This window comes from Manduca sexta, chromosome 27, assembly GCF_014839805.1.
Source record: "Manduca sexta isolate Smith_Timp_Sample1 chromosome 27, JHU_Msex_v1.0, whole genome shotgun sequence".
NCBI classification, from domain to species: Eukaryota; Metazoa; Arthropoda; class Insecta; order Lepidoptera; family Sphingidae; genus Manduca; species Manduca sexta.
This window is the reverse complement of record NC_051141.1, coordinates 13,666,690-13,684,899: the sequence shown is the minus strand read 5'-3', so window position 1 is coordinate 13,684,899 and position 18,210 is coordinate 13,666,690. Positions and strand designations below refer to the sequence as shown.

General features: G+C 33.4%; 1 protein-coding gene across 1 annotated transcript; it reads right to left on the bottom strand.

Annotated features, from left to right (window-relative positions):
* Positions 1 to 694: 694 nt before the first annotated feature.
* LOC115455780 (LIM homeobox transcription factor 1-beta) lies at positions 695 to 2,985 on the bottom strand. The gene is made up of 2 exons (XM_030184479.2): positions 2,357 to 2,985; positions 695 to 1,945 (listed from the first exon to the last, which is right to left on the bottom strand). The coding sequence occupies exons 1-2, from the start codon at positions 2,919 to 2,921 to the stop codon at positions 1,698 to 1,700; spliced, it is 813 nt and encodes a 270-aa protein (XP_030040339.2). The 5' UTR covers positions 2,922 to 2,985; the 3' UTR covers positions 695 to 1,697.
* Positions 2,986 to 18,210: the final 15,225 nt, after the last annotated feature.

Sequence of the window (18,210 nt, the reverse complement as noted above, 5' to 3'; positions counted from 1 at the left end):
TGTTTTAAATGTTACATCATCCAAATTTAGATAGATTGCTAATATATCTGACATATTGTGGACTGTAAACATTTATTTGGTTTAAAATTCTTATTTTCAAGATATATTACCAAAATATTTCAAAAATGTACAAACATTTGTCCATAATTTTATGCAGGATTTGTGAACATTTTGACTCGTCATAGTGTTGTCTTTTACACCATAAATCTGACTGCATAGTAATGTCTCACCTCTTCTGCATATCTCATCGTATGTTTTTTTCCGGTACTTCATAACTCTTAACCTCGCAAATTGTTCACTTGTATCTACCAATCTTGTAATTCCATTCACCTAAGAGTACTCAAACTGTGGTTTTATATATACTTGCTATATGTAACTTTTACTTTCTAGAGCACGTTTTGGGTTATAATTATAGTCCAGGAATTATTTTTCATGTCATAATATGATGCATTCATGATTGTAACCTGTTTTGTGATTAATAAACAAATAAATAAATAAACTATGAGTGTACGCGGGGTCAAAATAAACGACTAAAACTTAATCATCATTTAATAATTTACATCGATTTATAAAATTACAACGATATCTAATGATACACAATAATAAAGTTATATGCAACAGTTCACAAAAACAATACACATTCCATTTTGACTAGAACATTTTTCATCGACGTCGACAATTATGATACCGAAAAACTACGTATTTTTTAAAATTTCACACAACATCAAGTAAAGAATCTATTGATGTAAAAGCCTAATTCTCAGTACAATTATAAACTATTGATATTATTTGATAAACTCTATTTGGCAACAAATTAAGTATTATGCTAATAAACTCTAATACTTATATGAAAATTACTCGATTCACTGAAATTGGCTAATTAATACCAATGCTGAATAAATCTGACTTGAGGCTGAATATCATAACGCTAACGGTAAGGTAACATGCGGGACATATAGAAACTTACATTATTTAGTAAGCACCATTTACTTTAAATTATTAATGCCATCTAATATTTGGTTGAACTATCACTAAACCGACTAGATCGTGTTTGCATTTCAATTACATAATATTTTAATTATAAATTATTAGTCTAAACAAGCATGGTATATAAACAAGATATCTACTTTACATTCATTCCGTTGATCAGAAAAACAGTAATTATTGCGAGACCAATAATCGTATGGAATACAATAAATATATACAATATACAGAAAATGGGTAAGCAATCGTCTTTTAATATTTACAATCCATAACATTTTGGATGTTACGCACGCTGTGTACATATAAGTGTTTATATTATTTTAATTGCATGTGAGTAAATTAATTAGTGGGTATGTATGTACAATATTTACATAGTTAACTCTGGATTTCAAATAATTACTCACATTTAACAATTATGTTTGCATAAATTCAAGACCATTATTTTCATCCTAATAAATTTATTAAGGACATAAATAAACGTAAACGCAAGCTTACGGTCTCGTTTACAGTAGCTGCGTCGAGTAATGTCCGCTGAAATAATGGTTCTCTTCCACTGTACTGCTCATTGGGTGCTCACGTGAGTAGGTGACACTATGGCTTGTTTCTGTCGCAGTTGGCTTGACGTACGACTTGATGCACAAGTCCATGGCGGAGTTTTGGCGCAGACGCTGGCCGGCCTTTGGGCTTTTGCCAGTGCTACGTCTACCGTTGAATCAATGATCAGTACTGAAATAAGAATTCTGCATGAGGTATAACTTGTCTATTGGATTGACGATGGCACCATTGCCGAGGTTGAGCGGCTCATGGGCCGAATGCGACCCGTGCTGATGCGAGTGGTGCTGCACTTCGAGATTCTGCAGGCTCATCGTGTCGGACGCGCCTTCGTCCAGCTGATCGAAGTTGCTGCCATCCAGCGATATATCAGAACTGCAGAAGCTATCGCCTGAGTGTGCTGGGTAGTCTGAAAGGCATAAACTATATGTTAAAAAAAAAATATTGGTCATTTAATGGATGGTGAGATGTTTTTATTTTTAAGCTTGTGTTATGAAAACAACATTGCTTGCTTGCATTACTAACGGGGTAAACAGGGAAGAAAATAAGTAATTTTATACGGTCCCTGATGGATGAAAATCTTTTGATTGTTTTCAAGCATAATATGAGCTGTTTTCAAGAAAATTATTTACAATTTTTATAATACGATATTGCACGGCAACAACTAAATAATTTGGCGTACCTTTTATTTGTTTCTAAGCCTTTATTAACATGTTATGCGTTTTTGTATGGCTACTACAAAAATAAAAAACATCTTCCATGTTTACTAATTTAAGTTGAAATTGAAGCAGTAATGCTGTGATATCTACAGAGTACTCACCATCTGGAGAATACGGCAAGTTAGGGTTCAAAGGCTGACTAGAAGCAGAGTACGAACCATCCAATCCCAAATAGTTTCCATGCTCGCTGGTCGGCGACTCTTGTTTGATAGATTTCTCCTCTTTGTCCTTATCCTTTTCAGAGCTCTTGTCTCCTTCCTGCTTAGCTTTTCGCTGAATTTTCTTCATTTTCGCCCTTTGGTTCTGGAACCACACCTGCACCACTCTGACGCTGAGACCTGTATCTTTGGCGAGAGCTTCGCGCACTTTACGACATGGCTTTGGGCTCACTTCAAATGATGCTTTAAACTGTCTACGTTGAGCTGAAGTGAGGATGGTGCGTGGTCGCTTTGGGCCCCGCCTGCCGTCACGAGGCCGTTCGGCATCGTCTATAATCATATCGTCTTCTGCGTGCTGCATAAGATACATCTCTTTCTCAAAATCTTGCCTGCAGAATATTTGTCCAGCACGTATGACGTACTGTTCTCCTTTTTGGAGCGGTTGACAACACATGACGCACACAAAGCATTGTATGTGAAAAACATATTGCTGGGCGCGCATAACCATTTCTTGGGGAAGAAGGCGATCGCCGCACCGTGTGCATTTCACCCCAAACAATCTAAAGCATAAGAAAAATTACTACTGTAGTTAATAAGTACGAATAAAAACCTGGTTACAGATCCAATGTTTTCATCAGTTCTACGCCAAAAAAATATTTTGAGATGTTCGCTAAGCTAATTGACTGTCGCAGTGAATGTTGCAGTATTATTCGCTTTTGCAGTTGGACTAACTCTAAAAATAGACGAAATTAAGAAGGTACCTTCACTTATTTAAGGAAATTCTCAAGGCAATATTGCAATTTATAAATACGCATAAAAAATCTAAAGGAAATTGACGAAACTAATATGTTATTCGTTAATGATTGAATATTAACTTGAGAATAGTACATGCCTCGGCTAGGATGTACGGCGCACGCCACTGTACATTGTAGCCGGACTGGCAATTACCTATCGTAGTCCGGTTTGCAGTACAACTTAGCATTCCGAGTATAGCAGGTATGTGCGAGAGGACAACCGCACACGCAGCAGCTGAGGCAGTGTTCGTGCCAGGATAGCTCACCGACCCGCATGAGATAACGGTCCTGGATCTTCTGCCCGCACCCCTCGCATATTTCCACGATCTTCTCGCGCTTGATGCTGGCATTTAATTCTGTGAGAGAAGCATTTATTGAAATAAACGTAAATATATTACACTATTTAAATGTCTTAAATCGTAATTAGAATTTAACGTGTTACTTATTTTAAGCAAAAGTTTTTATTTTTCTCATAAGGCTAAGGTATTAGAATATAAGTAAACAGTTCCGGTGATCTTTAAAAAAGTTTCTTTAGATTTAGAAAATTCTAGTATCTTAATTACAAGGAGGAATTATTCAATTTAACATTTGAGGATGTTACGTGTCTTGCCATTACCGTAAAATAAGCACCTTAAGTATAAGATTGGTGTCAACTAAGAGATAATACGCTGTTACTGTTCGATGTAAATTTGATTGTCCAAAATTACTAGCAAATTAAACTTTAATGTACCTACTAAACGTCTCAAATACGCTCCTATTTTATCTGTTCCTTCAGCCAAAACAAAGTGTATTATGTCCCCTTTTCTTGTAAGTTGTTGTTTCTTGTAAACCAGATAATTTTAAGAAATAGCTTTCCTGCTTATATATCCTTTCAACACCATCCTATACTCAGCAAATATGCACTAATGTCTCTGTTACAAAAGGGGCAATTCCCGTCACAATCAGATTTTTAAAATTAATGAATGGTCATAGCGCGCTTTGTTACACACCTGTAATTTAATTATAATCAAAACGTATGCATACACACTCAACATACCCATCCACACAAAATACAGACTGGCACAATACTCTATCTTTTGTTCCGTTTATATTGTTCACTTTCGCAAATTAATTAATATATTGGCTGCTTCGTAACTGGCGTCGTGTATCTATAATATTTTTTTTTATATTCTATAAAGCGGCGATAGCCTAGTGGAGTGTGGAGCGGACTGCCGATATAAATGTCCGCTGGTTGGTTGGGTGTGTGAAGTCTACTTATCCGCGTGAAAGACTAAAGCCTAATCGCTCTCAGTAGTACCGGAGGCTCGTGCCCAGCAGTAGCACAGTATATACTACAGGGCTGATATGATTTAATATATAATTAGTCAGCTGTGGAGGAGCTTACGAACAAATAAATAAATGTTTGATTATTTAATCCTACTCAAGCCGTGTGTACCGTGTGTACTTACTGCCATTTAGTTTTGGACAATGGTCAAATATCCGATATAGCCAAATAGTTATCTTTCTTTCTTTTTTACTATCAATTGATGTTGATGTAAAGATTGTGTGATATCTAGAACAGTTCCTCATTACTAAGAATTAAGAGTTTCATAAAAAAATGTGACCAGTTTTACTTTAAACACAGGACTTCATATATTTTAAAATATGGTCACTGTTTACTTTGTCTTTGCTAAGATTGCTATCTAGAAATTGATTGACTCGTCTTTATTTATTTTGGAGTACTAGATATTATGACTGTAAGACGGAACTTTAATGCTATTAAAATAACATCTGAATATCATTAAAATAACGCTAAGACTATAAATATTTCCACCGTTCCCTGGTAATTGGCTAGTGTTGTAGTGACCCGTAGTGTTTTGTATCTACCAATTCTAGGAATGTGAATAAATATTATAGGCATCAATTATTATTATTGTATAGGATCGGAAGATAATTAGGTTGTGATGTAAAATTACCACATAGATAAATGTAGAGTTACAAAATTACTGCAAATACATAACTTAAGATTGGTCATTGGGTATTGATTTACATTTTTGGAATTAATATGTGAATATGCAGATATGCTCTGAGAGCGAACGCTAAGTTGTGTAAACATAATCTATATATATATATAAAAATGAATCCCTATTTCCCTTGCTTACGCCATCACGCGTGAACGGCTGGACCGATTTCACTATTTTTTTTTGTATTTGTTATTATTAGGAAAAGGTTCTTATGAAAGAAAAAAATCAAAAAAATGCGCGGAAAATTAGAAAACTTAAGGACAATTTTAATTTTACATAACTGTCGGCGATTGACAGAATGCGCGCTGCAAATTTATGGTTAAGACGGTACAACGCTGGTCAGCTAGTATTGATTAAAAGAGACGAATGTACAATGAAAAGCCCATCTCTCTATACATACTCGTGCCTGCGCGTATAGCTCCCATCGAAACAGATTAAGGAAAATATAAGGTGGAACATCTTAGACGTACGCGGGGTGGGCGACACGCCCCGTGGGAGGGGCGAGGCGTGCCCGGGTCACCCGGGTCACGACGATCAAACCGGGGTAACAAAATGTCGGGGTAAAACAACCATTTTGACGGATAATCGATGGGGCACCTTCCTTCGACTCACGGATTAAGTGGTTACGGCGTTCTGAAGATGTTATTGAGGTTTCGTTTAAATTAAATTCCATGCAGTCATACCTAAATAGCTATTAATATTTTCAAAAAAATATTATCTTCTCCAAATTTCATTCTTGTAACAAAATATTTTTGCTTACTTTTTTAGCAGAGCGGACACAGTTTTTACTAGATTTTAGGACACCTTCATTGTTCATATGAATATCGTTTTGTAAGTAATGCAATATGTGACATCTAGTATTTTTACTACATTTTAACATTAAATATAGGTTACAATTTAATAAAAAAAATTACATTTAATTTCGAATTCCACAACGCTCGCAAACAGGGATGTGTGAAAAATATTAATTGCGCGCTGCCGCGTTTCATAAGTGATGTTGGCATTTTGGAGGATTTCATGCACCATGCTACAACACATATGAGTATACGACTGCGTATTCAATGGATGAAACTGGTCGGTGATAATTTTCAATGCGGGGTTTTGTCTGATTGAAACAATAAATGTAGGGCAGATTATACTGGTTATAAACGCATTTAGTGTTGTTTAACATTGTGTAGACATTATATTACGTATTATTATATTACGTACTTATTAACAAATCATATTTTTTGGTCAAATGTTAACAACCATAAACATAGTTCAGAAACATACTTACAAAATACAGGTCTTGTGCCGCGCTTTTAGTACCTAGCGTAGGCGTGCATGAAGGGGTGCCGGGCGCTCACCCAAACTATTTTGAGGTAGCCCACTACTACTATCAATTTGTAAAACGAACAAAATTTTCAAATATCCACGTACACATAAGTCATTTAATTTTTGTCTTTGACGCTAACCCGCCTTTCTCAGGAAATCAACGCCGCTGCTTTCCGTGTTACAACTAAGCCTCAAATTACCCTATCACATATCTTGAATTTTTATATATCGATTTAAAATTTCGCTATGTTTTATAATTATAATCGGGACAAACGTTGTTTGATAAAATAAAAAATTAGCATTGAGAAGGTAAAATTGTTTATTATGCTTGTTTAAAAAAATATGTGTAATATAGGTATAGACTCTTACCCTAAAAAGCATTACGTACATAATTTGATAATATAGTTTATAATACAATTTCAAAGTGTAAGCTAGGACTTAAATTATATTGATAAAACCAATTTAAAATTATATCACAATACATTTTAAATACGTGCATCATTTGAAGATCAAGTCAGCATTTACAGTAAAAATTCAAAACGTAACATTAAATTGGGAAATACCTACAGTATGGCAAGACGTTCGCCGAGAGGAGTTCCATCTAATATCCCACATGATCCTTACAATACTTTATTAAAAAATTCCAGCAGCGTAATTCCTGATACACGTTATGTGTCGGCTTTATTTGCAAAATGAATTTTCTTACTATCATCTCTTTATTTCTTTTATGGTTGGCGGCTGAGGTAAAATAAAATGCAGAATGAAAATTATTTCGCTTTGATTAAAGACTTATTTGCAAAGTCATTAAGTTTTTAATAAAAACTTAATTGAGTGCATTTTTAATTCGACGCATTTAAAGAATTCTCGTGGTGACGGTATTTAATTTTCCTTTCCTTTAGTCCATAGATTATAAACAGTGTAAGTGTTATATCATTTACGTTATTGGTGTGCAGAAAGTAGGACGCACTAAGGTTTTGAGCACATTGAAATAAGAATTTTGGATATGTTTAATATTGTTGAAAGTAAATATTTTTCATAGGTGGTGGCAAATGTTAGAGATACGTAAATAGTGTCAGTTTGTGTATACCCCGTTTCAGTAACCATAACAATAGGCCGACATAACTATGTCGACTGGCGAGGGACAACTATCTCTCATCACTCGCCACTCTGGACTTCACTTCGCTTACTATCAGGCGCAGTGGGATAACTTTACCATGCTGGTATAAAAAATGATGAGTAGATATCCAATGCAATCACGTTAATAACTCACTGTTTGTTAAATCGATGCACCAGTTCCTACGAATTAGAACAAGACAAATTCAATTTTGTTGAGAGTAGTGACTCCCTATAAACATACATACATACATACATAACATTACGCATTTGTCCCCGAAGGGGTATGCAGAGGCGCAACTAGGGCACCCACTTTTCGCCAAGTATGTTCCGTCCCATGATGTGATAGGGGGCGAGCCTATCGCCATATCGGGCACAAATTCCAGACTCCGGGCTGATACTGAGCAGAAAAACCCAAATGTCACTTTGCCCGACCCAGGATTCGAACCCAGGACCTCAGAGCGCTATTGTACCGGACATGCAATACAACTACGCCACCGAGGCAGTCATAATAATATACTCCCTATAAACGCTGCTATAAATACTTAATCATTTTTATCATTCCAGTTTGGCAAGTAAAATAAATTGTGTAAAGGACGGTATGTGACAAACATCATTCGAGAAACGCCAATAACTTAATAAAAATAGCAAGTGTCAATATTTCTCTTCTCTCGAGAAAATAAAACGAGTAAAAAGTACCCAGCGGATAGGACCCAAATTTGTTATTTTTTTGCATGCAGTGGCGGCTGGATGTCGCTGCGTCGCGACGTGCATGATCAAAGAAAGGAATAACGTGCTACGGAAGAGACGTTCATCGCCATGTTAAATTCGTTTTTTAATCATTCAAGTAGAGTTTTCTAATCAAAAGCTGCCTACATTTGTCGACTCGCCTACGTATTCACTTCATAAGTTCAGTTTAGTTAACCGTATCACATTTTGCAATCATAATACACTGTCACAAAGATTAAACGTATCCTTTAAATTTTTTGTTTAGTTTATGCTAACAGCGCGTACGTTTTCAAAAGCTTTTCCGTACAGTCGTGGATAAACAGAGTTTCAATACAACAAAACAAAGTAGACGTTTAATTTGCTCAGCTCTGAATTGGGTTTGCATTGCTCAGGTTTGGATTTTCGAACATTAGTAAAACAACTTTGGCGACCACCTTAACAAACAGAACGCAATAAAAAACATAGGTTATAAAATTTATCTTGTTGTTTAATAGATATTAAGGATTCAGTGTTATAAAATCCGTAAAAATCATAACCGACTGTCGACAGTCCCACGGTTTGCAACCACTATCAGAATTCTCAGCCAAAATGATAATAATAAACGAATTCTTAATTCAATATAAACACAAAACTGAAAATAATGTACTTATAAGCTGGCTGTAGCAAAAACATCGATTTTATATTGATATGATAAATACTAACTAACCAATAATGTTGAATGTTTTTGATAAAAATCGGCTTACACTTAGATATACATGCAAGATGTACATAACAAATAGATACGAGTCGGATAAGAACCACTTCGATTTTTGAAGTAGGTTAACAGCAGTGGCGAAGGGTGAAATTTTTTAAAAGCTAACCTGAGACAAAAAAATTGCCTTAGTTAACATATCGCGGACCATTTATAATAAAACAAAAACTAAAACAAAAGTAAATAAACCTAAAAGGGAAGCCGGTAAGAATTGTGTTGTATGGACGCTTTGTCACTGGTTAACAGTAAGTCCAATTATTTGGTGACGCTATTGAAGTTATAGTGATACTTGATCAATAGGTACATAGCACAGCTTGCAGAATCCACTACTCAGTAAAATTTTAGTCCCCGAATGTTCGCGTTATTATCTGACATAACATAAAGATAATTCTACTCCGCCTATCGATTGGCTATCTGTGAAGGTTATTGGCTTTTCAATTTATTGGTTAGGTTACAGTTAATTGTGTGTCGATGCGACACATTGAATGCGGTGAGAATCTGAGGACAAATAAAAACTTTAAAGTACTTAGGAGTAAAATAATCCAAAAATGTATTACAAACCACATATTTAAAGTAGGTCTTATGATGCAAAACAATATTTAAGATTTCATTTCTAATAATATTTTATTTAATTTAATGAAATGAACTACTTAGCCATTGATCGCGGGTTTTTCCGCCTAAATTTTCTTTGTATATTAAAAAGCGCATAGGCCTCTGCGTTTTGGGAGAGCGTAGCCGTACACAAAATATTTTTTTATACTTTTACATAGCAATTACGAAAAAACTAGTTTACATTTTTATACTTCGAAAAATGACGCTGTCAACAAAATATTCTACCATTATTTTGCCTTAAAACAATAAAATTTCACAAAGTTGTAATAATTTAAATCTACCTACAATTAAAAAAAAATATTCCGTCTTACTTGAAAAGTCATCTGAAATGGCTAAGACCTTTATATCAGACCTGAATTATATACTATCCCGCTGCTAGGCACAAACCTCCTCTACTACTGAGTGGGATTAGGCCTTAATCCTGGTGGTCGTTGCCCCAGTGCGGACTGGTAGATTTCATATTCTCTCAACATTATTATAGAACACTACCGATGCGATACTGTACTTCGATAGCAAGCGATAATTCACAAAGAATACACATGATTTTAGAAAAGTCAGAGGTGTATGTCCATAGGTTTTGAATCTACATTCGTCTCGGCGGGCCGTTTCATAACCAACTAGACTATAGCTGGAGATTTTAAACTATAGCAATATTAATTAATTACTTATCTACACTATACTCATTCTCAAACCTAATTGAGCAACAATTAGGTTTGAGAATGATAGCGCACTGAAATAACAGTGAAAAAGGTACGATATTCGTTGTCCTGTTCTCGCGAAGTATACACACATAAAACTTACCTAACCGTGCTCGTTGCGTAGAATCTCACCCCACGGCTAACGAATACCTACTGTATATATTGTATAGATTGTAGGTTATACATGTGTGTTAGCCTAAGCCCGTTCACGAGAACAATGGCTGGCTTAGTTAATATCTATGAACTAGCCTGTAGGTACAAATTAACCCCCTTATTCATAAACGTTTTTTATCTAAGGACGGAGTAAAGCTGTGATAACAAGCCTGTTTCTCAGTGCCCAACGGCACTCAGAAATAGACGTAGGGCCGTTGTGATTGGTTATTATTGTTGTATTTCAATATTAGCCAATCACAACGGCCCTACGTCTACGCACTGCGAAGACTGCCATGCCGTCAACACTGAGAAACAAACTTGTTATCACAGCCTTACTCGGTCGTTAGATAAAAAACGTCTATGAATAAGGGGGTAAGTATTTTGGCATTAGAGAAAATATGGTTTTAAAAATTTGATAGAGCTGTGATATGTCACTCTCATTAATTTTGGTACATCAAAGACAAAGCAATAAAATAATACGATATAAAATAGACATTAGAATAGTATTTCGCAGTAAAGATTTTTAAGAGTATTGTTTGGAATATTTAAACCTTTAACTTTCCTTTAACAAGGAATCTTAACTTTTATAGAGTTATGTGCATTTGCTTGCGTTAATATTACACGATTTGAAAATAGTTTATGCGAAGAAAATCTTTAATTCAATTTTTTTTATTTAAAACTTGTTTAACCCATGCATAGATAACATAAAGAAATATTATACATTGTGAAGAAAACGACGCCCCGGATACAAACATTTTACACACGCATGCGTTAACTTGGATCAATGTTTTCGGCAAATTCTTATACTAACAGAAGCATATGATTTGATCGGAGCCTAGGCAATGCTTTCGCAATAGAGTAGTGTTTAAGCACGTTTACATTTTGTTTCAGTAGATTGCTGCGGTATTTAGTATAATTATGACCTTTTGAATGCAACTTTAAGAATGTTTTCTTTTTATTACGTAATAGAAATATAACGCCAACCATATTCTGTTTAGAAAATTATTATAAAGACGTAACTTAAACTTATTATAATAACGATTAAAATAGTCGCCTTTTAAAATACTATCCCCCTTATTCACAAACGTTTTTTATCTAAGGACGAAGTAAAGCTGTGATAACAAGCCTGTTTCTCAGTGCCCAACCTATACCCTATTGCTATATAACATTTTCATCAGTATAAATGTAAAAATAATACTGTAGAGTACTTATATCAATGCCATAAATATAGTAGTAACAATATAATTTACGATGATGCAGGGAATGATGAGTACTTCTAGTAGAGATATGATTCAATGTAACGTATTTATATTTTAAAATGTAAGTTGTGAAACGAATAATGCAAAGATTAATCCCAAATTTTATTTTTTATTAAGATTAATATCCTATTAGATATGGCAGGTAATATATAGATAGCATAGGCATAACATAAAAAATGTTTCAACACTGAAAAAAAATGGTGCATATATATTTGGCACTGATTTTTTTGCACATATCGATAAACAAAAAAAGTAATTTGGCAAATAGTTTCCGGTATAATATGTTTGCGGATAACAAAATATTATAATAGATTAAACGTCAAATTTCCAAATAATTGACTACCTTTTATAATGAACTTCAACGAACCGTTAATGAATACGTTGTAGTTGTTGCATTTGGAATAGCAATGTAACATAGTGGTTGTAGCCATAAAAAAACAACCTAATGGCTTCAATGTTTTTTTATAATTAGAACTTAGTCACATAAAGTTATATCTCTATATCATCATTGCTTATGTTTTGTGGTTAATAGTGATTTCATGCCTCTATCAAAACCAGGCGGAACATAAAAAAAACTTTCGACGTTCGAGAGACATACCCCAGCTCTCCGATACATTCGATGACGTAAGTAGGATAGGAATAGTTAATGCTATGTTACTTATTTAGTTAAAACAAAGAGGGCTCTTTTATTCTTTACTATTTCAACCGCATCAATAAGCGAAGTCGAAGTTCATCTTAAGGCTTTATTAACGCATATATCCCTTCCATAATGCAAGATATGATACGAGGACAGCAACACCTTATCGGTTATAATTCCAATCTCGAGCAATATTTTACGAAAAACTCACAAATAATATTCCAATACTAATTATAAAATTCCTGCTTGGATATCTTTTGTGAAAGATGAATTCAATTATACGGATTTGATAAAATCTATTTCATTTCTAGGCTAATGCGTACCATTAAATAATCCAGTATCATAATTGTAATGTATGCAGTTATGAGTCAAGCATGCTTTGACAAAAAGCGTCCTTCGTTGCATAGTTCAGTCCTGTTGCCGTTGTCTCCATTATATTAATTATAAGAGATACTAATGCACATTGCTTAACAATATTATGTACTAATATAACATAAAAAAACAAAAGGACCTTATAATTTGGATAGAAATCATTGTACGTCAATTTCAAAAATTAAACATAGGGTATATATTATCATACAATAATTATACATAATTATAATTATACAATATCCGACAGTTAAACTATGAAAAGTTATTATACATGAAGTTGAATGGAATATTCCATATTTTATTAATAAATAGTTAAATAATTTTGCCTTCAAAGTAATTAGTTGAAATAAGTCCATTAGTTTTATTGATCTCTCGTATTTGAGAGTCCGCCTGGATAGGTACTACCGCAAGTTCTATATCCGCCGCCAAGCAACAGTGTATAGTTACTGTAGTGTTCCGCTTTTAAGGACATTGTAGCCAGAGTGACTACTGGACATAAAAAACTTAACATCTCATGTCGCAGGGTGGCGACCGCAATAGAATATCATACAAAACTTTGTAATTCAAGCTTTTGGATGGTGTTTCTAGTGTTTATGGGCAGTCGTATCGCTTACCATCAGGAAAATGGCAAGCTTGTCTCATTTTTCAAAGCAAGAAAAAAAAACGTGTATTATTTATATAGCTTGATAGATTGAATCAGTTAATGGAATCTTATAACTCCAACAAATTAGGTCACAAGCATTATATATTCCTAGCAAAGTTGAAAAAAAACATCTTAACAATGAATAAATCATGTATTAAACTACCGCAGTATTAATTTCATTTTTATATCGTGACAGGTTTGTATCAAGACTACACTTACCTATTAGGTATTCCAACTTCTAAGAATACATTATGAATCAGAGCCGGATTTATATTTTTTATGAGTATAGGCCACGTTATTTCCGCCGCCCCATGTAGGTAGGATTATGTATATATGTATGAATGTACGTTTCTAAAATATTCAATAATTTTCTATTTGTTAGTATTATGGAAGACACTAAAGTTAAATAAACGAATGATTAATTAAATCGAGTTAGCGTTCTCTGAAATCTGCGGCCGAGGAGCCCCTATAATATTTCATTTCAAACTCTATGTTACATTATATGAAAATGTACTTAACGAAATATACATTTTTTTTATTCCAAGTAGGTAGATATGTCGAAAACAACAGCAATATCTATTTATGCGAAGGTAAACCTATGTGTAACATACATTTCATTAGTGTTTTACAATACATAAGATTATTGTAGCAGATATAATATTATATGTCAGTAACAGGCTACATATTGTACACGTAAAATCACCATCCACATAATTTTCAAAATATTATGTCGTCTTAAAATCTGGTAAAAAAAAACTCATCGTTTTTCATAACCATAATATTTAATAATTAAAATATTTTTGCGTTATCCGCACGTGAATAATATAAAAACACAAAAATAGAATAAATCCAATCTCTTTAAATACCTTATTTACATAATAATTATTATGATTTGGCCTGTATTTTGGTAGGCCAAGATGCAGGCTATGTCTAGTTTGGGTAACCCTCGAAATTTTAGTATTAAGGATCCATAGTTTTATATAAATTTATTTTAAATTTTTAAGTCTCTGTAAATCTTATTTGAAATAAACTATTTCTATTCCATTTAACACAAACTACTACTCGTATAAGTTTTAACTGAATTATTTATTCTTAAGGGATTTCAAACAAAGAAACACAAAATCACATTTAGGAAGGCAATAGGCCAAAAGTCTTTCTCGAAATAGTCCAACTGAGCTTTCAGTATCAGAGTTGTCATTATTGTTAATGCAAATCTTCAAGCGGTAAATGCGTTCACTTGTATCAAAAGCTTCACATTTTACTTTACATTAACTTTTGAAATATTCGATTAAATTGTATAGAAAGAAAATATTATGTTCAATATATAATTTTATAGTATTTAATACAATGAGTATTTACGTACCTAATGTTATAATTCTTTAAAATATTATATATTTTGTTTATAAGAGCGCATTGTACACCAGAATTAGCAACGGTCTTATGAGGGAAATGCAGAATGTGCCGAAACATTCAATGCTATTGTGAAAACTGTCACAGAAAAATTACATAAAATACATCGAAACAACATAAATGACGCCTGGTAAAATATTTGAAATTCATTCCGACCGAGTCATTCTAGGAATCTTTCTAATTGCAACTATAGTGTTTCTAATGTAAATTTTTATATTTCAGGTTTTAAACTGTTTTAACAGTTGCCTCAGATAGTTATGGTTACTTATAAAATAAACAGAGCTTAATACACTTTAGCACTAAAAGTAAATATTTATATATTAGTACTATGTAGGTGTATTTTCTTTATTGGTTCCCTGCAGCAACCCTACGTTAAAGTAGTCATTATATGTACCATACGTATAGAATAAATTAAAACAATTTAAAGCATTCAAATAAATTGATTCAAATGTGTATTGAAACAACCGAGAAACACCGTTTAAATAAGCTGATGCAATTTAAATAAATGTTGGGAGCGGAATTGTACGGCACAAATTTGCGGGAACCTTTATTTAATTTACGCAGGCAACGCAACTGGCGTTTATCGCGTCGACACAAATGTATGAAATATTTTGTACGCGGAGAAGTGATATCAATATTTGAATATTTTTTTATATAAGTAATACATTTCTTTTATACACAATATAACAGAATAGGTGTGAAAATCATAAACAAATATTAAAACTCACTGACCTGTCCGTCCAGCGCAGGTGAGCGGAGGCTGCATGCCCTCCTGCATCAGTCCAGAATTGATGTTCGTGTAAAACTCTAACATGCTGGCAGGCCACTCCGTCACAACACTAGCGCGACGCGACCACCGTGCCGGACGACAACTCAATGATGCCGTGGTTACCAGCCACCCTACGACAAAGCACTGTACCCCTTCTGAACATCCGCCAATCAGAGGTCCCCCTCTTTTGGGAACTCCGCCTCTATCACTAGCGACCCAACCTACCTATTATACAGATCAAAGCTATATCATTTCACGTTCGCTGTGAAACACCACTAGATGGTGTTTTTTTCGTTCGCAAAAGTAAAGTATAATATTATGTAGCGAAATTGTGAGAAATTCGTCTTGACTTTGAATTATTTGCAATTTGTATATTTCGCAATAGTAATAATTAAAAGGTATATATTATATTTGATTTTTAAAACCTACTTTTATCTTTAAATGAAATAATTACTGGCTTATTTTCATTGTGTGTAATTCCTAAATAATAATAAGTATAATGATAGTACACTAAATACGCAGTTCGATGCAATTCTACCTACTTCATTTGGCTATTAAAATTATATATTTTTAAATACCAGAATTAATTTCATTTCTGTTGGTTTTGACGCATTATTATACTCATATACCATTATTTTGTGTGCATGGGTCTCTAAATAATTGTTGCTAGATAATCTTCTACAGTTTGCGTAAAACGTTTTGCGAACTAATTTTAAACCCTGTATTCACAGAGTTACGTTACACAATCTCATTCAAATTGTTTCGAATCAAAAGCAAAGGCTATTCAACTAGATTCCACTTGCAATATTCTGCTGGATGCGCGCTTTGTGCCGTCTATGAAATGCTCGGAACTATAGAACACTGCAAAATGAAAGGTAATGTGGAAAATATTACAACTTCTAAGTCACTATACTTGAAGTATTTAATTTCATACAATTAATATTAATAAAATAGGTGTATATTGTTTTCTTATTTGTATTCTATAATTTTTAATTTTAATCTGAATTTCGGCATAGTTTCCTTTTTTTTGTTTAAAATTTTGAAATATTGATAATTATTAATTATATTAAGACATGGATGTTTTTAATTTTTAGACTCTGTATTAATTACTAGCTGAATCGACAGGCGCTGTCCTGTCTTATACACTGTCAGAATTTTGTGAATACATTGAAGAGTCTCGCAGTCTTCTGTCTCATTCGCACAGTCACTTTTTATTAGATTTATGTTATTATTATTTTGCTTATTCAAATTATTGTAACGTTGTATGCACCTATAATGAAGTACGTAGGGTCCTAAGTTTTATATTTTGTTTTATGATAATAATATTAATGTGAACTATCGCTGGCGGCTCTAATCAAATAAATAAATAAAGTTTTACGATTTTTTGTAAATTTGATCGTAGTATTGCTGTCTCAACCAAGTAATAAAATGTCCATAAAATAAAATAACAAAAACGTACAAATGTGTTATTTTAAATCAACTTATACAGTCTTATTTAAAAAAGTATCGCAAAGTTATACTTAGTGAAAACCCAAATTTACTCGATCAGCAGTAAGTCAAAACCCGCCATTTTGCCTAAGGTTTAAACTAGGAACCGGTGATATTTTTGACAGCTATTTAAGCAATTCTTAACCACCTTTTAACGCTAAAACTAGTTTCAAGAGTGATAATCTTCAATTATAGATATTCACATTATAAATAATTATTATCTGATAAAGAACAAATGATTTGTAAAAACATTTGAATAAGATATTTTGACCTAAAATAGCAGTCGTTACAAATACCCATAATTGGCTACAGCAACTCAGAACTTCCCCTGAAAACTCAACATAAAATTGTACTGCATTCATCACTCTGAGACTAGTTGTAGTTTCATAATGATAATAGTTGGTACAGTTTTGTTGCTTATAATCGTTATCATTGCATCCTAAACTTAACTGTGTAAAAATAGTTGATTTGCCATGAGGTGTATTAAAGGTTAAAAAACGAATTCATAAAAGTTGAACAAAACGTGTTATTTATTGGTTGGGTGGCAGATACAAGAGGCATCCTGGCAGGGCAACCAGCGCAGGGGCCCCGTGGACGTACAATTGTGCCTCAAGTGGGCTAATTCTCCCATTGAACCCGTACTTGCACCATCCGCCATGTAAACATTTCGGATGTAAGCCACATTGTGAGCACGTCTGTGGATATGGCTTAATTTATGTTTGAAACGTTATAACAAAAATAAACTTTATTTAAGTAACTCTTATATTAAAATAAATAGTTTTAATGAATGGATTCAGGAAAACTTTGAATAATTTACTTTTCTAAAGATTTTATTTAGTAATTTATAAGTGATTTCGATATACATTATAACTGTACCCACTAAATAGTATATTTTTACCCGCGCATGCAGTTACTGTATTTTCTATGAAGGCACAGTTTTTAATTAAGTTTATAATTGTATCACTCTACGATAGCCGTAAACTATGGCAGACTTTTATTCATTATATAACATTATTTTAACTAATTAAATTAAACGAAATACAAAATAGTAT